This window comes from Cervus elaphus, chromosome 3 (assembly GCF_910594005.1).
Source record: "Cervus elaphus chromosome 3, mCerEla1.1, whole genome shotgun sequence".
In the NCBI taxonomy this organism is placed as follows: domain Eukaryota; kingdom Metazoa; phylum Chordata; class Mammalia; order Artiodactyla; family Cervidae; genus Cervus; species Cervus elaphus.
Window position 1 is genome coordinate 38,853,575 of NC_057817.1, and position 23,098 is coordinate 38,876,672.

General features: G+C 35.2%; 1 protein-coding gene across 2 annotated transcripts in view; it reads right to left on the reverse strand.

Annotated features, from left to right (window-relative positions):
• The window catches only part of CNTN1 (contactin 1), a 392,609-nt gene that overhangs the window by 42,022 nt on the left and 327,489 nt on the right, over positions 1–23,098 (reverse strand). For both annotated transcript variants that reach the window (XM_043886892.1, XM_043886886.1), the window contains 4 exons: positions 19,814–19,884; positions 14,875–15,109; positions 12,175–12,278; positions 4,499–4,685 (listed from right to left, as the gene is read on the reverse strand). In XM_043886892.1, coding sequence (XP_043742827.1) covers positions 4,499–4,685; positions 12,175–12,278; positions 14,875–15,109; positions 19,814–19,884 — 597 coding nt within the window. The remainder of the gene's footprint in view (positions 1–4,498; positions 4,686–12,174; positions 12,279–14,874; positions 15,110–19,813; positions 19,885–23,098) is intronic.

Sequence of the window (23,098 nt, forward strand, 5' to 3'; positions counted from 1 at the left end):
CGATAGACAGCCTTTACTATATATTTGACTTCACTAGTAGGATTTTTTTTCTTTTCTATCAATTCTTACTTCTTGTTGTAGCCTTCTCTTTTCCACTTGGAAAAGATTCTTTAAAAATTTTTGTAAGATTGGTTTAGTATTGATAAACTCAGTTTTTGCTTATTTTGTCTTTCGTTCAATTCTGAATGATAACCATACTGAATAGAGTATCCTAGTTTGTAGGTTTTTCCCTTTTAGCACTTTAAATATATTAGGTCACTCCCATCTGGCCCGCAAAGTCTGTGCAGAAATGTCGGGTAATAGCCTTATGGAGGTTCCCTTGTATGTGATTTCTTTTATTTTACTCTTACTGAATTTAGAATCCTCTTTTTAAATTGTGCCATTTTCCTTATAAGATGTCTTAGGTTTCTTTGGGTTCATAATGTTTGGAATCCTCTGTGATTCCTGTATCTGGATATCTCTTTCCTTCTTCCGGTTTGGAAATTTTCAGTCATAATTTCATCAAATATATTTTGGCCCTGTTCTTTCTTCTTATTCTGGAACCCTCTATAATAAATGTTGCTATCCTTGATGTTGTCACAGAGGTCCCTTAAACTAGTCCCTTAAAATCTGTTTTTCTTTTGCTATTCTGATTGGGTTATTTCCATTATTCTGTCTTCCAGATCTTTTGTATCACATAGTTTGCTGTCAATTCCATCTAGTTTTCACTTCAGTTATTGCATTCTTCAGCTGTGACTTATTTCTTTCTATATTTTCTAATTCTTGTTAAGATTTTTCACTGTCTTCATCTATTCTTTTCCCATGTTCAGTTAGTATTCTTATTACTAATGACAAACTCTTTATCTGGTAAATTATTTACCTCTGTTTCGTTAGTCATTTTTTATGGAAATTTTCCCTTGTTCTTTTGTTTTAAAGTAATTTCTCTGTATTCAGGTTTAAGTTTCTCAGACTCTTTGAAATTAGGTGAAACACTTCTTGTTGTTCAGTTGCTCAGTCATGTCTGATTATTTGTGACCCCATGAGTGCAGCATGCCAGGCTTCCCTGTCCTTCACTATCTCTAGGACTTTGCTCAAACTCATGCCCGTTGAGTTGGTGATACCATCCAACCATCTCGTCTGTTGTCCCCTTCTCCTCCGGCCTCCAATCTTTCACAGCATTAGGGTTTTTTTTTAATGAGTCAGCTCTTTGAATTGGGTGGTCAAAGGATTGGAGCTTCTGCTTCAGCATCAGTCCTTTCAATGAATATTCAGGCTTGATTTCTTTCAGTATTAACTGGTTTGATCTCTTTGCAGTCCAAAGGACTCTCAAGAGTGTTCTCCAGCACCACAGTTCAAAAGCATCAGTTCTTTAGCACTCAGCCTTCTTTATGGTCCAACTCTCACATCATACATGACTGCTGGAAAAACCATAGCTTTGACTAGATGGACCTTTGTCAGCAAAGTAATTTCTCTGCTTTAATATGCTGTCTATGTTTGTCATAGCTTTTTTCCCAAGGAGCACGTGTCTTTTATTTTCATGGCTGCAGTCACTGTCCACAGTGATTTTAGAGCCCAAGAAAATAAAGTCTGTCACTGTTTCCATTGTTTCCCCATCTATTTGCTGTGAAATGATCGGACTGGATACCATTATATTAGTTTTTTTAATGTTGAGTTTTAAGTCAGTTTTTTCAGTCTCCTCTTTCACTTTCATCAGGAGGCTCTTTAGTTCCTCTTTGCTTTCTGCCATAATGTTGGTGGCATCTGCATATCTGAGGTTATTGATATTTCTTCTGGCAATCTTGATTACAGTTTGTGTTTCATCCAGTCTAGCACTTCTAATGATGCACTCTGCATAGAAGTTAAATAAGCAGGGTGACAATAAATGGCCTTGACCTACCCCTGTCCCAATTATGATCCAGCCCATTGTTCCATGTCTGGTTCTAACTGTTGCTTTTTGACCTGCTACAGGTTTCTCAAGAGGCAGGAAAGGTGGTTTGATATTCCCATCTCTTTCAGAATTTTAAAGTTTATTGCAATCCACACAGTTAAAAGCTTTAGTGTAGTCAAGGAAGAAGTAGATATTTTTTCTGGAATTCTCTTGCTTTTTCTACGATCCAACGGATGTTGACAATTTGATCCCTGGTCCCTCTGCCTTTTCTAAATCCAACTTGTACATCTGGAAGTTTTCGGTTCATGTATTATTGAAGCCTAGCTTGAAGGATCTTTGAGCATTCCTTTGTTAGAACTTGAAATGAGCACAATTGTGAGGTAGTTTAAACATTCTTTGGCATTGCCTTCCTTTGGGATTGGGATGAAACCTGGCCTTTTCCAGTCCTGTGGTCACTGTTGTTTTCCAAATTTGCTGGCATATTAAGTGCAGCACTTCAACAGTGTCATCTTTTGTATCTGAAATAGCTTAACTGGAATTCTATCCAGTTCTTGAAGGTGTGTTCCTGTGTTGAAGTGGCTGTATCAGTCAGGGTATGCCCAGTGGCTTTGGTGGGAGAGCTGGATCTATAATTAACACAGGTCACATATCTTCCTAGGGCATGCTGGTGGGATATGAAGCTGGAAATGGAGGGGCTCTATCCAAAGGTAGGTGGGGGCTGGAACTTTTCCTATGTTCAATGGCCATCACCATTCTGTTGCGGGTAGTTTTGGGTCCCAAGTTGCTGGAGCAGAAGCCTTGAGGGTCACATTTAAGCTGGTTTCATTTCATTTAAAAGTGCTCTCCCTCTCCCCCAGCAACGGCATCTTTGCCCCCAGGGCTAAGCAGTGCTAGAGCAAGGGTTCTAGAGTGGGTGCCCAGGGCAGGCCTGAGATGTGATAGGACAGTCCTGGCAAGACAGTCAGAGCTTGAGACAGCCCCCAATTCACAGCCTCAGTGAGCACAAGCAATGGTTTTCTTTGCTTCATTCAGATCCAGTGTTGGTTCTTTGCCAGTTCTATGCCCCACAGTTGCACAATCTCCAATGTAGCCTTTGTTTTACTGGGGAATTGTTCTGAAGAAGGCATCTGGTACAGGCTGGGACATATGCTGGGGCTGTCCCAGGAAATCGCTCCAGCAGATTTTCCTCTTCATGAATGAGATCTTATTTTTCTACAGCCATCTTGTAAGTCCCACCAGTATTGAAATCTGCTATTGGGACTCATCTTCCTGGTGCTGGACTCCATGGTTGGGGAACCTTGGATGTGGCTCAAACCACTCTTCAGGGAGAATCTCTGCGTCTGTGATCTCCCCCTTCCACTTCTATGTCCTCTACTAGGGCTATGGTCCCATCCTGACTACTTCTCCCTTTCAACTTGACTCTATGTGGATCTTAAGAGCCTTGATTGTGGAAGAGTATTTCCAATAGCCCCCAGTTCGTTTTCAGCGAGAATTGCTCCACATGTAGGTATATTTTTGATGTGTTCATTGAGGGAAGTGAGCTCAAGTCCTCTACTCTGCCATCTTGGCCTTCTCCTCCCTTATTATCTGTTTATTTAATTTATTGCTCTGGCATCTGATGTTATCACATTTATTTCTCATATTTTTCTCTCCTTCCTTCTCTCTCTCCCTCTCTTTCCATTAGCTTGTTAAATCCTGTGAGAAGAGGATCTGGGTCTGGCTTGATCTTTTCTCTACCCTCAATACCTAGAGCTGTTGAGGGCACATAGCATACTTTTGATAAATTAATAAATTGAAAAAAATAACAAAGGAATGAATGCTCTTTTTATAAGTTACAAAGCTGATGTATAAATATTGAGGTAATATGCCTACCAATACACAGTTGAGTAAGTGATAGAGACAAATTTGAAACCTTTCTCTGATACCAAAGTCTGGATCCTACCTCCATGCTCTGTTATACCATTAGGACTATCTTTTCACCCAAATAAGTTTCCAAACTCTAATGGTAATAATGTCTTCAAATTCTTGTGAAACTCCCCAGGATTCTGAATATAAATTCTCTTCTTCTATTTGCTCAACTTAATTTCAAGAAGGAGCTGTCATAGTGAAGCCAGGGAGATGAAGATGACCAGAAAATGTGAGCAGGGCAGATGGTCTTATATTAACAATGAGAACATACAGTAATAAGAGAGTGAAGATAACACTTCAACATTTAACTTGCATTTGCATTGTACAATGATGACATAAATCAAAGCATAGAAAAATTACATAATTTTCATTTTCTCATGCTATTAATGCATTCTTATAAAACCAAGTTTAAAATAATAAACTAATTATCTAATGATGCAAGATTTTGTGGATAGTCTTTAGAAAAGGAGGTTCTGCAATTTTACTTCTGAAATGGATATTAATTATGTGAAAGTATTTGCCACATTTTTTCATCTACAATAACTAACAATGTTTTTGTTTGTTTTTTTTTTGTTGTATTTTAAAATGTGTGTGATTTTAAAGGCTAAAATTGAAAACCAAATGTGCTCAGGTGTCTAGCTAGTAAATTTCTCTCTCCTGTACCTGTATCATTCAATCAGTTGGGAATTTTGGCAAGTATATAATGCAAATATTGAGACTCACGTGCTTTCTTGGTGAAGGTCTCAATCATATCACTGGGAGGTCCACACCCTGCACTGTTGCAGGCCCTGACTTCCACAAAATACTGGGTGTCAGGCAGAAGGTTCTCCAGCCTGGCTGAGTATTCTTGGCTAGCAACTTGAACTCTGTGGGCAGCTGCCTCTTTGTCATGGGAAGCCCAGTACCGAATCTGTAAACGTGCAAGTTGAGTGAAGTTTTTTCATGATTCAGACACTTCAGTTGTAAAAAATTCTTTTCAATTTGTTATGACACCATTGATGATGGCTGGGCATCAGATTCTCAAATGTTACTTACTGTCCCATTTCTATCAGACTATGACAAAGCATACAATGAAGATCTGATTAAAGATATCAAAAGCAAATTAAAGCCCCACTTCACAGCCTGAAAGAGCCATACACGGATGAAAACAGAAAAAGCCAAAAAACTTTGCATAAGGTTTGCTCTCAAAACATAATACTGGTCTCTGTTTAGAAGCATTTTACACAATAATTTATATCATTGGTTTTCTGCTTTATTTCTGTTTATATGATTGCAAATTTGTTAAGGGTCACTGATAAAAACAACCACATGGTCTAAAACAGGCTAGCATAATTATTTTCTGCTAGCTTATTTCAGAAGTATGTAAAAGTATCTTCTTTGGACCTATATAGAGACCAGATATCAAAGAAATATTATGCCTAATAACTGGTTGCAGAAATTATTTATCTTTAAAATGTTTTAAAAACTTTCATTCATGTTGTGATTAAAAAAAAAATGATTACTTTTACCATCTAGCATATCAATGACAGCCTTCATAGTCTCTTAAATTTTAAGTTAAAGCCATGAATTATAATTTTCATTCCTCAAATAAATTTTTGGTTAAAAAATCTATAATTATATCTAAGTTATAAATAAAAATAAAAGCTTGCTTATAAGTTTACCTCTATTTTATATTTTAAATGTCCTGTATATAAAACAATGAGGTTTTAATTTCACAATTAACCAAAATACTATGACAATATTTAATATTGATATAATTCTGAAATTTTTTACATAAACACATATGAAGCCATTATAAAATGAAACTGGACAGCTCAAATTTCCATAGTAACAAAATGGGGTTTATATGTAGAATGAGCACATTTTTTAAAAAAAGGCTAGTTAGTAATTTCTGATTGGTTTACTTTGATATATTTTTATCTTGTAGACTAGTGCTCATTTTTTCTGATGCCAATACATTTTTTTCCAAAGAATTTTGATAGAATCTCTTTGGCTTTCTGCTCTCTGACAAGGATGGCTCAGAACTGAGAAAGCAGAATTATACCAAGTGATTCCAAAGTCCAATGGCAGAGAAAGGATTTATGAGGGTAGGAGTATCCTTGTGAGGGCATGAGCTTCCTCATGCTGGGAGCATCCAGGCAGTGCCTACATTCATCTGAGAAGGAGGAAGACAGCCTACATTTTAGTGGGCATTTGAACTGTGTGACATGTAAGGCCCCTTCCACTGCTTGGCTGAAGAGAAATAAAATGCGCATTTATATTCCAGTGAAATGCCAGGTACTAAAGTAGGATCATGCACGTGTATTCTTTTCTCAACAAGTCTGGAATGGTAGCATTTACCTTGTTTAATGCTGCAGTCCATGGGGTCACAAAGAGTCGGACATGACTTAGTGATTGAAGAACAACACCTTGTTATATAGCAATCAAAACTGAAGCCCCTGAGCTTCAGGTACTTTATATGGATGCCTGTCGACTGAGACCACCTTTTACAATCTTCATTCCAATATCACAACTTTTCTATACAGTTTAAAGAGGAGAAACTTTTTTTTAAGGCATTGTAGATTTATATTGTTGTGCCAACCTCCTCTGCTGTACATCAAAGTGACTCAGTTGCATACATGTACATATTATTTTTTTATATTCTTTTCCATATTCTGTGATAAACCATAAAGGAAAAGAGAAGATTTTTTTAACTAGATATTTCTAAGATACTAAGCATTAAAATGAGGACTTAACAGTGACGAATTTTTTGATATTTTACCCAAAATTCCACGAGGCATTTTGGCAATAGAGAAGGAAAGAACAAAATTTTCTTTAATTTACTCTTTGCATCTATATCCTAAGTGTCTAATCCTATATTCACCTGATTTTGACACAGATCTATGTTACACAGTCTCCACTGAAATTCCCCAAAAACTTAAGCATTGCTTTAGTTATGCCGTGGTAATTAGGGAACCCAGAGAGTTATTGAGTGTACAAAATAATCTCTGATTTCCTTATTTTATAATATGAGATTTGAATGACATTTTTGCAGTATTTTAAGCATCTACTAACGAAAGCATATGATACAAAATTATTTTGGTTGAATAAGATCTCTCCTTAACACAAATCATGCATTTACATATAAATTGCAATATTTTCAAACAATTTTAAATTAAACAGTCTATATAAAATATGGCATTGTATTTTTTTTTATCTGAACTAGCCATTGGCCATGCACTTAGAGATAATTTCCAAATAGACAGTTTGGGTGACTACATTTTGATCCTTGCAGTGAGTTGCCCACTGAGGTGAAGACCCAACTTTAACCTGAGAGAAAACTGCTTGGAATGAAGTGAACCCATAGTAATGGAGCAGAACAAATGCATGGCTTTTGACTAATCACTAGGGAGACTGAAAGACAGCCTGAATGAACAAATGTAAAAATAAATAAATAAATGAAGCAGTTTTTGTTTTAAGGATAGTAGATGATAAATTCATTTTCACATGCTAGAGCAACACATGGTGTATTTATTTCTATTGCATGCTATGGTATTATATAAATTTAACTCTCTATTTACATGTTCCTAAAATCTGCATAACACTTTATGTCTAGTGTTCACTTATCTTAGTGCTTCTTAAACAATTATGAAATTACATCATTACTGGTCTCCACTATTACTAGATTATAAATTGCTTGAGGATGAATATTAATTATTTTGAACACAATGCACAGAGGACTGCATTTGGTGGATGGCACTCATTCATTCACTGAAAAAATATCTATTGTATATATACATTGTACCAGCTACTGTGCTAGGTTCTGGGAATACAGTAGTGAACCAAGCAAACATGCTTTGGCCTTTACAGATCTTTAAAGAAAGAAATCAAAATGTTTAAGCCTACATAGATTACTAATATCTTTGATGGAACAATCTAAGTGTACAATTTTACCCCAAGAAAATTTCTTCATTGTAACAATATTGGAAAGCTGAAAAGAAAAGCCTCAGAAAAAGGACTAACTCATACGTTTAATAAAGAATAATTATACTTTCCACACATTTATGAGCTACAACAACACCACTTTTGAACAAAGATAGTAGTTATATTCCTTCCAAGGGAAATGTAATACAACAAAAAGTTCAACCTCTAAAAAGATGTTATATAATACCTTGATATCATCCAGATCACAGACTATCATGCATTAGTACATTCTATGGGTTAAGAGCAGTAATATAAATCTTTCAAAAACCTGTATTCTTACACCTCTTAGAAACTATTCAAAGTTCATTTTTATTCTAGCCATTGGTGCAGGAACTAAACAGTTCTATGCAGGCTTCAACCAGCTTCCCATAAGTACTACCTGCATTTTTCCTCTGCTAAACTCCCACTTCCTGTCTTGGATCATTCTTGATGCTGCAGTGTGAACTTTGCCCTGCAGTTCATGCAGGGAGGGGAGGTGGGGCCCCTGGGGCCATTCTTAACCTGTGGGCAATTACAGTGGTTGAAAGCATCCCCTTTCATCCCATGTGGGTCAGTTCTGAACCACATTTATGATGTTCCTCAAAGATCCCAAGGGATGGAGTATAAGTTGCCCATGGTGGTTGCCGACATGATAAAGCGTTTTTCTAATCAAGCTTCTCCCTCTCATGCTCATTCTGCTTTTACCTCTTATTTACTCCCTGGGATCATATTTAAAATAAATAAACAAGCAACAGTAACAACAGCAAAATCACTAACTTTGGCTACACCTGTGTCTGACTTTCCTTTTAGGAGATCAGAGGAAGATACATGCCTTCCCCAAATAAGAAAATACCATACTTCCTAACATGAGCTTCTGCTCTCCACAATATTTGACATTTTAAGACATCTGAGTAAACTACTCAGGATTGATAATCTTTTAAGAATAATCAATCATCTTCATTAATCTCTGATTCAGCTGCTAAGAGGCTTTCTGTTAATCCCGATAGCACATTGTGCTTGTTTTCATTAAGGGAATTCTTTACTTTCTGGGTAAGTAAACTAAGTCTTTTGTGGATTCCTGGGCAGGAGCCCAAAGTTCTAATATGCCTTTGATAAGAAACACTTCTTGAAATCTTCTAGTTCATCTACACTGCAGGAAATTAAGATCAAGGTTAGGAGTGGTGAGCTCTTTAACTAGCCAAGGTGGGGCGGATGGAGCAGGGGAGGAAAATAAAACTTGAACTTTCTATAAGATAAACTTAAAACCACAAGGGTTTATTTTTAAATCCAACTGCCTACAATTCTCACTTAAATCTCAGGAAATTAACCTTGAGATGGGGGTCAATCACACATCTTCTTATTTATCTTATTTTATTAACTTGCTTTTTTTCTGTTTCTTTATAATTTAGACCCATAGTACATTTTCATGGAAAGTGCAGTGGAGTATTAGCTTTCATGATCATCTGTCTTGTTAAATCATTGACTTTTCCTTCATATTTTAAAACAGAAACAATAACCATATTATAGCGAGCCAAGCTTTTCCCCCATAAAGAACATTTTCTTAGAGGAGAATAAATGTTATGGATTGTCTCTTTTAAACTGTCATGCTTGACTCTTTGATATTCAAGGCTCTGTGTGAAAAACTTAAAGGCTTTTTAAGAAAGAACAAATGGCAATAATAATTTTGTGATTTACTTCCAACACTTTTAACTATTCTCTGGGGAGGAAAGACCTAGGTTCAAGTCAGGATATACCAATTATTACTCAGATAAATGTTTTTAAACCTCCAAGTTCTTCATCTTTAAAATGGAAAAAAAATAATAGTATTTACCCCCTGTGATTGTGTGGATTCAATAAGATGAGCTTAATTAAATGTTTAATATAATAAGGATTAACAAATATTACCAATTATCATTATTAACATCATCATTGTCTTCTTCAAATGTCCAATGACATAAAACAGGAAATGACATTAAGTGCAGGTTATTTAATTTCTTCCACAGGATGGAAGGATATGAGGCAGTGATTACTCTTAGCTTTGTAGGTGAGGAAATTAGGGCTCAGACAATTTGAATAAATTTTCCACAAAATTCCTAAGTGACAGAGCTGAGAGATTAAACCCATGTCTGCTCAGCAACCAAGCTCATAATTTTCTAGCATGGAGTTGCTAAACACCAGAAATCTATGAAACTAAACTTGCTAGCATACAGTTTTTTATCATTTGAGGAAATCATAGCTGTTAAAGATTATTTGAAGATTAGTTTTTGCTGATTATTTAATTTGGCATCCTTAATTTAGCTGGTCAAGGCTATGGTTTTTCCAGTGGTCATGTATGGATGTGAGAGTTGGACTGTGAAGAAAGCTGAGCGCCGAAAAATTGATGCTTTTGAACTATGGTGTTGGAGAAGACTCTTGAGAGTCCCTTGGACTGCAAGATCCAACCAGTCCATTCTAAAGGAGATCAGTCCTGGGTGTTCATTGGACAGACTGATGCTGAAGCTGAAACTCCAATACTTTGGCCACCTCATGCGAAGAGTTGACTCATTGCAAAAGACCCTGATGCTGGGAGGGATTGGGGGCAGGAGGAGAAGGGGAGGACAGAGGATGAGATGGCTGGATGGCATCATCGACTTGATGGGCATGAGTTTGAGTAAACTCCAGGAGTTGGTGATGGACAGGGAGGCCTGGCGTGCTGCAATTCATGGGGTCACAAAGAGTCGGACACGACTGAGCGACTGAACTGAACTGAATTTAGCTAATTTCCCCATCAAGAGCATATATTCTGATTATTGTCTAAATTCACTGGTGCCAGGGTATCATTTCCTATCTTGTATGGCCTTTGTCATCTGCATGTCAGAAGTTATAAAATAGTTAATATATAATTATTTGACAAAGGCAAGATATATTTCAGTGGCATGTTTTTAACAAAGTAAAATATATCTTCAGCATTTTGACAATGCATGGGATATATATTAATATTTTTTCTCTTATTACTTAGAAAGCAATAATATTAAAAGAAATGAAGAAAATCTGTGTCTAATATATGGCTTGAAAAATCTAAATATTGATGTGTTCTCTCAAGATACCTTGGACTAGTTTATTATAGGGACTTGTAACATTTAGTGAATTTCTGTTTCCCATTTCTTTTCTACCAGCTGTAAATGGAAGTTTAATATGTTATGAATATTGGATCTTCACAGTCCACTTCTATAACTCCAGTCTTGATGATAACTTCAGCTAAATGTTTGCAAGAATAATTTGAAAACATTTTGACATCTACCTACCCCAATCATAACCTATGATACCAAGAAAAATCTTCTATTAGGTTGTGTGTTTGCACCTTAAAACCTTAGGCTCCTCCTGTGGTTAAATAGTCTTGAGAAAGTTAGACTGCAGCATTTTATTTGACCATACTTCAGTATTTCTATCAGCATTCAGTGAATATTTCATTAATGCCTATGATATGCCCTCTGTTCTTGACAGTGAGAACAAAAGAGACAAAATGCTACCCTCATGAAATGAATATTCCATGGATGTATGATGAAGCACAAGAACTGAGGCTAAGTTGCCTGGGTGGGCAGCTCACCAGCCACGGCTCCAGAAGGTCAATTACTGTCCACTCACTGAATAAAATAAAGAGAGTCTGTGCTTTGGCGTAAAGCATAGACTTGGAATCAGGACATCTGAATTTTAGGCAGTCTCTGACATTTTCCCTTGGTGCTAACTAAGACAAGTCATTGAGACGCTTTGGCATCCATTTGCTCATTGGCAAAGGTAGGATGATGTCAGTTCCTCTTAATTTTCAGTCTTTGTGCTATGAGATGACTTCAATTTTCCTACACAATTGAGTCTAAATTTCATAATAAAGATCCCAACCGAACTAACTTTAATTTCCCAGGTCTTATTTCCTTTGAATAAGACAAGTCCTCCCCTTTCCTGCTGGCTAATTCCTATTACTCTTTTAAGACTTATTTCAAAGGAAGTTACCTTTGAGATATTTTGAGTTTCATATATAATATAATGGGATACATATTTAGTATATTTAGAAGTGTTTCCTTAGGAGGGTCTTTTGGAAGTGGAACTACTGAGTCACATATGACAAACATTTTAAATTACCAAAATGATTTCCCAAAAACTTGAGATTCACCAGATGTTATGAGAAAATTTGTTTCAAAAGATCATGTTTAAGTCTGAGTGTTATTACTTTAGTTTTTATTTTGGTCATGTGTTTACTTACACATAAGACTCTACATCTCTCATAGATAAGTTAGTTGGAAATCTCCACTTTACTCATAATAATTAATTAATAAATATCCAAAATATTGAACACAATAAATATAGTGTTAGTTGTCACATAAATCAGAAGGACACAGAACATTGAAAGATGCAACATATTTGAAAACATATGCTGATAATTATGAGTAGAAGTATTTCAGTTTGATAAAAATTGAACTCACCTGATAGCTTTCTACTATTTTTTCTACTACATGCTCCCAATGAACAGATATCTCAGAAGATGATAAGACTTTTACTCCTACTGCTGTTGGGGCTTCACTGGGAGCTGAAATTTGATGAGAACATTGCATTCTTACATAAGATGCTTATATTAAGAAACTCAAATAGCACCATTTGCTGTATGAATGGATGAAACCATATTTTAGTATTTAAAAGTTTTAATATTTCCAAAATAAATAGTTCAATAATTTTATTACTTCTTCCTCTATTTTTATTTGTCATGGTCATCAGTAATATACACACACACATATTCATATATATGAATGTTAATATAGAGACACATATACATACATATGTACACACACACTTTTACAAAATATGGAAATCCATAAGAATTTCTCTGATATCCTTGAGCAAGAACCATACTAATATTTTATATTTCTTTTAATTAACTTGTTTATGAAAGCTTGTGAATGCAAATCAAAATTTATTATTAATATGTTCAACTTATTAACTATATATTATTAAAAATAGGAAATTAGGTATTTCTTATAGAAAATTATTCATTAACAATTAATTTTCAACTTTCTCATGCTATTTGTATGAGCTAAAGATACGCAGCAATACTTTCCTCTTTTTCTTTTATGTTTAAGCTAAGTTTTTTTTTAAGATCTTTTGAAACAAGTTGTGACATTCACCACTTCTTGGGCTCAGAAAAGCTTTTATAAGTCTAATCTTCCAACTGGGCATCAAGTCAAATATGTATCAAAAAGGCCTCTGTTCAGTGAAAAAAAAAGTACTCTATATCCCTTACCAAAATTACACAAAGAAACTAGGGAAATCTTAAGCAGGAATGATCAGGAGTGATCAATTTTTATTGTCTTCTATTAACAAGCCATAATACTCTTTTATGCTAAAGTGTCCTGCATATGAACACAGTTGTCTTTCTAAAACAAGGTAAATGTGTGGTGCTATGACTGATTTCTTTACAGTAAAAGAGAAAATGAACATTTATACAAGTTTCAGCACATGCAGGTTTTATGAGGCTTATGAAACATTTAGGAAAGAAATGTAATTAAATACAGATGGCCATAACTAAAGACATGACAAGCATGGCCTTTACCTGATTACTTAAGCATCAAATAAAACATTAAAAATGATACTGGGTGAGAAGATAACTTGTAAAATATTTTATATTTTCATTTTCTCTATGAGTTGTACCTATGTCATTCAAACTATTAAGACTGAGTCAAGTTATAATATTTCTCCAAATTACAGCAAGTTTTGAAAATGTAAAATTTATTACTGAGGATTAAAAAGTCCAGAATTGATTATAAATTTAGAAATTTCTACTTGTTTTTCTATGTGTTTTGTCTTTCAAAAAGATTGTGTGCACATAGATACATATATAAGATAGTTGTTCATGTTTGTATCAGAAGTAAAGATCATGGAATGATTTGAATATATATATTTTTAACAAATATGAAAGCTAATAAATCTATGACTAAAGAGTATAAACTTTAAGGGATAGCTAAATGTTTCTTATGGGCCAAACATAATGTAAATTGGGTAAACTAACAAATAGTGCTTTTCCTCTAAGAAATCATAAGAATATTTCACATAGCTTTAAGTTTTAAGACCCTCCATTGTTGCTTGTCACATGTGTGCAAAGTGAAACTTATCCAAGCACCAATGTGTTAGGTCAGAAAGCAATGAAAATTTCTATTTTCTCTTTCTGTTATTAATTATTTACCTAGTGCACATGAGTACAAAGGTATAATAAGGAAGTATTATCTTTTCAAACAATACAAATGTAGTAACTTAAATAGGAAATCAAAGAAATTAGTGTAATTACATTTAAAATTATGTATATTTATCATAGATATATAAAGTTCTTCAGGAACATGATCAGTTCAATTAAAGTTTCTAGAAAAACAGAGAACCATTATCGGTAATTTTATCCCTTTCATATATATTTTTATTTCCAAGAAAAAATTTCAGTTGGCCTTCTGACCCCTTTTTCATAGAATTATGCCTAAATTCCCTTTAATAAAATTCCAGGATGCTACTGTTGATAGAGAATCTTCCTGCAATGTTGGAGATCCTGGTTCAAGCCCAGGGTGGGAAGATCCCCTGGAGAAGGGAATGGCAACCCACTCCAGGATTCTTGCCTGGAGAATTCCATGGACAGAGGAATCTGGTGGGCTACAGTCCATGGAGTTGCAAAGAGTTGGACACAACTGAGCGACTAACACTAACACTAATGAACATGCTAATGTAATGACAAAAAAAGTTACATAAATGCTACATTATATATATTTTTAGTTAAATGGAGAAATTTTATCAAAAAATATTATTAATTAAATATTATTAGTATATATTAAAGAGTTGGCAAACTAATGAATTTTATGAATGAACAGGCACACTGAAGTTCTCAAATCTAGAGAATTTCTGACTGCAAAATTATGATTAAGAGATCAGGAATAGGGTCTAAGTCAATGATTTTAGTGGTGATTTACTAACTATCATAAACACAATATAAAGGATGAAAAAGATTTTGGCAACATTCTTGTCATTTAGATAAAGAGATTGACATGCTGACTTGGCTCAAAATAATACTGAAAATACTGTAAACAAAATGTCTACTAGAGAACCAGATTTTTAATCCCTCATCATGTCAATGGGGCCTTTCTTTCACCTACCATCTTGTGCGGAATGGATGACAGCTGTGAGACTGTAGGGTCCATCTCCTTTGTTGTTGAAAGCTTTGACTTTGACTTGAAATGCAGTGGAAGGGCGCATGGTCTCATCTTTATGGACATAGCGGCCAGTATCTGGATTAGTAACTGTCACTTTTTTCCATTCTTCCCCATCAAATGGTTTAAATGCCACTATGTAACCAAAATTGTTGCCATAGTGGTATTCTCTTGACAAAGGCTAAATAGAAATTGAAATGTTAAATAGGTTCAAGCAATACAAGTAACAGGGAGAAAATCATATGCAAACAAAAATGCTACACATGGAAGCATGCTTTCTGTAAAAACATTTTTATTTCCTAAGTGAGAGCTGCCTACAAAAATCCAGCACAAACGAGCTGCAACATGTGAGACTTCACTTACCAAGTTGACTATTTCTGAAACACCCTGGGGGAGGGGTACCTCTCACTCTGGGTCTTTTTACTTTCAGTTTCTTCCTTCAAGGGTGCTTTCCCTGAGTCAAAAGGCCCTTCCCTCACTTTCTTAAGGCTAAAAAGATTGGAAAGAAGAAGTAAAACTCTCACTGTTTGCAGATGACATGATCCTCTACATAGAAAACCCTAAAGACTCCACCAGAAAATTACTAGAGCTAATTAGTGAATATAGTAAAGTTGCAGGATATAAAATTAACACACAGAAATCCCTTGCATTCCTATATGCTAACAATGAGAAAACAGAGAAATTAAGGAAACAATTCTGTTCACTATTGCAACAAAAAGAATAAAATACTTAGGACTAAATCTACCTAAAGAAAGAAAGACCTATATATAGAAAACTATAAAACACTGATGAAAGAAATCAAAGGTGACACAAATAGATGGAGAAATATACCATGTTCATGGATTGGAAGAATCAATATAGTGAAAATGAGTATACTACCCAAAGTAATCTATAGATTCAATGCAATCCCTATCAAGCTACCAACGGTATTCTTCACAGAACTGGAACAAATAATTTCACATTTTGTATGGATTTACAAAAAAACCTTGAATAGCCAAAGCAATCTTGAGAAAGAAGAATGGAACTGAAGGAATCAACCTGCCTGACATCAGGCTTTACTACACAGCTACAGTCATCAAGACAGTATGGTGCTGACACAAAGACAGAAATATAGATCAATGGAACAAAATAGAAAGCCCAGCGATAAATCCACAAACCTATGGACAACTTATCTTTGAAAAAGGAGACAAGAATATACAAGGGAGAAAAGACAATCTCTTTGACAAGTGGTGCTGGGAAAACCAGTCAACCACTTGTAAAAGAATGAAACTAGAACACTTTCTAACACCATACACAAAAATAAACTCAAAGTGGATTAAAGATCTAAATGTAAGACCAGAAACTATAAAACTCCCAGAGGAAAACACAGGCAAAACACTCTCGGAATAAATCACAGCAGGATCCTCTATGACCCACCTCTCAGAGTATTGGAAATAAAAGCAAAACTAAACAAATGGGACCTAATTAAACTTAAAAACTTTTGCACAACAAAGGAAACTATAAGCAAGGTGAAAAGACAGCCTTCAGAATGGAAGAAAATATAGCAAATGAAGCAACAGACAAATAATTAATCTCAAAAATATACAAGCAACTCCTGCAGCTCAATTCCAGAAAAATAAATGACCCAATCAAAAAATGGGCCAAAGAACTAAACAGACATTTCTCCAAAGAAGACATACAGATGGCTAACAAACACATGAAAAGATGCTCAACATCACTCATTATTAGAGAAATGCAAATCAAAACCACAATGAGGTACCATTACACGCCAGTCAGGATGGCTGCTATCCAAAAGTCTACAAGCAATAAATGCTGGAGAGGGTGTGGAGAAAAGGGAACCCTCTTACACTGTTGGTGGGAATGCAAACTAGTACAGCCGCTATGGAAAACAGTGTGGAGATTTCTTAAAAAACTGGAAATAGAACTGCCATATGACCCAGCAATCCCACTTCTGGGCATACACACCAAGGAAACCAGGATTGAGAGAGTCACGTGTACCCCAGTGTTCATCGCAGCACTGTTTATAATAGCCAGGACATGGAAGCGACCTAGAAGCCCATCAGCAGATGAATGGATAAGGAAGCTGTGGTACATATACACAATGGAATATTACTTGGTCATTAAAAAGAATACATTTGAATCAGTTCTAATGAGGTGGATGAAACTGGAGCCTATTATACAGAGTGAAGTAAGCCAGTAAGAAAAACACCAATACAGTATACTAACGCATATATATGTAATTTAGAAAGGTGGTAATGATAACCCCACATGCGAGACAGCAAAAGAGACACAGATGTATAGAACAGTCTTTTGGACTCTGTGGGAGAGGTTGAGGGTGGGATGATTTGAGAGAATGGCATTGAAATATGTATATTATCATATGTGAAAAGGATTGCCAGTCCAGGTTTGATGCATGAGACAAGTGCTCAGGGCTGGTGCACTGGGATGACCCAGAGGGATGGGATGGGGAGGGAAGTGGGAAGGAGGTTCAGGACGGGGAACACATGTACACCCGTGGCAGATCCATGTCAATGTATGGCAAAACCACTACAATATTGTAAAGTAATTAGCCTCCAATTAAATAAATTTATATTTAAAAAAAAAAAAAAAAACAACTACTTGGTGTTTCCCCCGGCCACAGGATCTGCCATTTTAAGACTGTTTGTGCAGTAATCTATATAAAACATCACCAGTTATTTTTCCTTCTTTAACATTATTATGGCCTACACTATATATTTACTTACTGTCTACTTTATTGTCTTTCTTGCCTAGTATAATATAAGTTTCATGAGAACAGGCTTATTGACAGTTTCATTTACCTCTTTATCCCTAAAACCTAAACAAAGTCTCAAGTAGTATTTATTCAATGGGTAAGTTAATGAATTTCTTTAGAGTCGATAGACTATAGTAAGAAAGTTAACTATACACTGCAACTGAACAGTAGAATCTGATCACAGAAAAAGAAAGAAGAAAGGAGAAAAGGATAGCACTGCCTCCATCTGTAGGTGACTGGCTAGGCACCCTGTCTGACTCTAACACTGAAGAAAGACCTCTGTTTTACATTTTCTTAGAGCTATTATTACATGTCAATTACTCAGTAGAGATGTCCATGTCAGCCCTAAATTCTGACTTAAAACAAATTCTACTGAGTATTCATCATTTAATCTTTTTTTAGCCATTATATATTTGCTTTTTACACAGGAATATCACAGTTAAAGTAACTTGAGGGAAAACCTTTAACTAATTACAACATAGTAGCTTGAATATCTTTATGTTAAACAGGGATGCATGTAAATGTACAAAGTTCAAAGGAAGAATAAGTTGTTTTTGGTTGCACAATATAGAATTGTAAAGCATGATTGCAAGGAGGCACATAATGTAATTTTACATTATTAACAGAATAGCCTAACATTCTCACCAGAGTTTAAACATTTCTTTTCCTTATTGATAGTTCTATACTTAATTTTTGCAATTTAGTATATCAGAATTGGGCTTCCCTGGTGGCTCAGATGGTAAAGAATCTGCCTGCAATGTGGGAGACCCAGGTTCAATCCCTGGGTTGGGACAATCCCCTGGAGAAGTGAATGGCAACCTATTCCAGTATTCTTGCCTGGAGAATTCCATGGATAGAGGAGCGTGGCAGGCTACAGTTCATGGTATTGCAAAGAGTCAGACATGACTGAGCGGCTAATATATCAGAATTAGCTATGAAGCTTTCAGAATGTAGTGACTCTCTAGTCCTGTTCTCAGAGACTTGATTTCAAATTTATGGAAAATGAGTTCCAATCTAAATGTTTTAACAAGCTTCTCATCTTATTGTGAGGCAGATATCTGCAAATGTTGAGAAAATAAAACCTAAAGAAGTAAAATGTTCAAATTTCCTAATATCTTCACTTTTTGTGTATCACACTGTCACTAAAACTGCCAAATCATTTGAGAGTCAAATGAAGAAGAGGCAATTTTTGCCTAAATCCTACTTTAATATATGATGTAATGCCAACTATAAAATATGACTATACAACACAGAGTGAAGTCAACTTTGGCTAAATATCCACTTATTGTATAAATTAATTTGACTCACTTAAAAATAAAACCTGTTCATTATTTCTGTAGTTTTCAGAATTGTTTGGAGTCTTAATCGTGTTCTTTGACCATCAGCAGAGATTAAATACAAGTATTTAATGGATACATAGAGCTATATAAAGCATGTTATCTACATGAATGCCAGATGTCTAATTCAGACACTTTTATGTTATCAAAGTTTTCCTCACCCCCAATATCTCTGTCACTTCAAAAATCCAGCTAAGATGCTTTATTTTCCAAACATTATAATCTCTGATATAAAGCTCCCTTTGGGTCATAAAATTTTAATAAAATGTTTTGGATACCTTAATAACAAGTCATTTGTGGGGACTTCTGAGACTGACCTATAATGATAAATTACACGTGCTGATCAAAGTAAGTTTCAAGTCAGAGAGCAAGGGCCAATTTAAAAACAAATGCTGATACAAAAGATTTTTTAACCTAATCTTTGAAATTTTGAAAGTCCAGAGCAAAAATAATGAATTGCAATTGGGTTACCAGGCCACAGTGAGTACAGAGTACCTTCATCTCTGGAATAAAGAACTGAATGTTTATTTAATCTTTTAGGCCTAGGCCTATAGATACTATAGTATCAATAATTTATTTTTACATAGGAATGGCACACCATGCCATAGTAAATTAGGCAAAATCTGGCATGCATTAGAGAAAAAAAATCAATTTTAGTAACTTATTTGTTTTTGAGGCATTGTCTTTTATTTTATTTTATTTCAGGAAACAAAATGAGTTTGAGATTAAGTGTAGGTAAAGCAACAAATAACATGTGCAACTTCTTAACACTTACCGCCCATGTTATGGTCAGTTCTCTGTTGCTTCCACCCCCACCTCCTACATCTGAAGGAGCCACATTAGGTGCTGAAACAAATAAACAAAACCACAAACGAGAAGACATGTAATTTTTTTCTGATGTTAGATTTCTTATTCACTTAGAAACCATACACATTTTTTTTCTTTTACTAGAAAAGACAAGCTTCACACGGTATACTCAATTATAATGACAATGTCCCAGAGTTTCTGTAATAATCTGATTTTCTGCCAAGATAAAAATTAATTCAGTGCTATAGGAAATGTGCTGATCTCCTTCACCAAAACGTAGTGAAGCAAATTTGCCTTCCCTTTTTAAATTTTTTCTGTGTCCCTTCATTTAATATGATTTTGAAAGATTGGACACATTTTGTTGGGAAAATATTTCACAGCTCTTGTTTTGAACTCTATAAACTTCTAACAGCATACTGTTGGGTTAGTTTCATGCCTCAGTCTACAAATAACTGTTAAGAAATGGTATATGCACATTAACATAGGATTACGCTTCCCAAAGATATTTGGAAACATTACAAATCTAATACTGTTCTTGTGTTCTCATTTTCAATGCCTAAATCTCTTCAGGAACCCTGTTCTGTCAGGGTTCTCCCTTACTTCTACCTTTTTATAACATCATTCGATTTTTCAGTCTCTCTACTGTAGTGACTATCCTTTGTAATCTCTCAGCCTTAAAAATCATCCTATAATACTGCTTTACACTTAACCTCCAAGCCACCTCACCCTTTCTTGTCACTGAGGTGCAAAGAACTGATATATGACTATTTTTGTACTTCACTCTATAATCACTTTTTAACGATCCATAATCTGTTTTCCATGGCTTTATATTACTGAAATAACTTTCTCAAAAATCACAAAATTGCTTTTAACTACCAAGTCCAATGGCTTCTTTGTTTTTTTCCAAGTTATTCTCTCTCCTCAGAAGTCCTTCAGGGTATATGCTATATATTATCAGATTAGTAGGTGACTCACTGTTAAAGAATCTGCCTACAATGCAGAAGATGTGGATTCAGTCCCTAGGTTGGGAAGATCCCCTGGAGGAGGAAATGGAGATCCACTTCAGTATTTTTGTCTGGGAAATCTCATGGACAAAATGAATGCGCTGGTTTACTTCAACAAAAGATAGTGAAGCAGATTTGCCTTCCCATGTTTTATTTATTTGAGAACCTATAGTCCATAGGTTATAAAACAGTTGAACATGACTAAAAAATAAGATTAAATACTGTATCTTATTGTAGGCTACATCTTGTTGGATTTGCCTGTAGTTGGAGTTGTACAGATAAATATTAAAGCAGTTTATTCCTGTACTCCATCCAAGCACTTGGAGACCAACTACCCAGCTACATGGAAGAAGACTGTGTCTTTACTGTGAACACACATTTTCCCACACAACTGCTATGACTCAGTCTGAGATATTATTCCCGGTTCTCCTAACGTTTTAAAGAACAGATGAAATGTCATTTCTCCCTTGACTTTCCAAACAGTCCTCTCAAAAGGAAACAGCAACACCTTGGAGAGAGTATTTATTTACAGATCCTAATGTAACTGTGATTCTCAAATACTTCAAAATTTCCCCTATGTTAGTCATGAAAATTCTTTGCTGAACTATGTATAGTAATTATACAGAAACAAACAAAATGGAAGCTATTTTTTATATCTATAAAATTAATTGGTTTACTTTTCAGATTAAGAAATTAATGTAAAGTTTGAGAGAATTTTTTATTCAACTGTCACCACATGAGAGTTAGAAATTAAATTTAATGCATGGGGGTGTTAAAAGTTAATTTACTTGTAGCACTTTAGATGAAATACACATTGAAGGAGTCCTCAGGCCTAGAAAAGAAGATAATGACCTCAAGGGCCCTTGCTGAACCACCTGACTTCGGGGATGACAAAACTAAACTTTAAATCCCACCCTGATACTCAGGACAGATTGCATCAGCCTGGGACCCCCTACCCCCTGCCCAGGACCCCACCCGCTTCTGTTTATCCACAAACTGTCATCACAGCTAAAGATTACCCAGAACGCCTGACGAAATCTTCCCGAATGACTTCTGCAAAACCGCCCCTTAAATATGAAGCCGCCCTAATCCCGCACGTGCTCACCCTGGTCGTTAGACCGACTATCACCCCTCCTTGCCTGGATAAAGGTAAGCTGCCTCCCTTGAGGTCGTCTTCTTTTCTTCATTGCTTTGTCTGGAACTATACCTTACACATATTGAAGGCTGAAACATTAGAATACTCGGAAATTCTTTAAACTCCATAACTCATGTTCTGAAGCCTAAACTCTACGTGCTATAGAGAAACAAAAAGCATGTTGTCTTGCAATCAATGAATAAGTCAAATTTTGTGTGCGTAAGTATAAATATTGTGGTGACAGGCAAATAATTTCAAAAGTAACTCCAGAATAATTATTATACTGGAATTTGTTGAATCAGGTATTGCCTTCATCAGGGCAAGTATTATTTGCCAAAACATTTCACTATAATCCTTTTTATTATAATCAATATGAACCTTTCTTATTTAGAAAAGATCTAAAAATAGTCTATGTTATAGTGAATGTTTTTCCCATTTCATAACACTTATTTTAAAGATAATTTTGCTCTTCAAAGATCACCCATTGAGTTCATTATGCTGAAAACAAGACAAACAAAAGCTCAGAAATAAGGTAGCTGTATCTCTTAACAGAGTGTCTTATACATTACTTGGAATAATAACTGATTTAATTTCCTTCTTTGAGCTTTGAATATTCAGTTGTAAATTTAGCAGCTAAGGGACATTTTTTTCACAAGGGAATTGGACATATAACCTACACATCTGACATGAATCTGAGTAACTAGCTATTTTGTATTTGTATTTAGTCCTGCAGAAACAGGAGGACTTGGCCAAATAGTGATTCCATTCAGGGAAGTAAATTACCCTGAGCACAAGGAAGTTTATTTAACTTTAGGCTCCAGGGCATCTAACAGTGAGCTAACTAGATGTTCTCTTAATGATAAATCATTAAAAATAATTTTAACAAATATTTTGGAAAAATATAAAGTTCTTGAATTAATCACAAATAAACAATTAAAAGTAGTGAGGTTTTTAAACTCATGCTTTTGCCATGATTTCAGTCTAACACTAATTCCTTAATGATGTTTTATAGGACAGCTTTTGAATTTTAGTTGTAGATCTAGAAAATATTTAAAAAGAAAATCAAGCCAATACCATGATTCATCTTTCCTATGGTATGAAACTAATGCTGTCA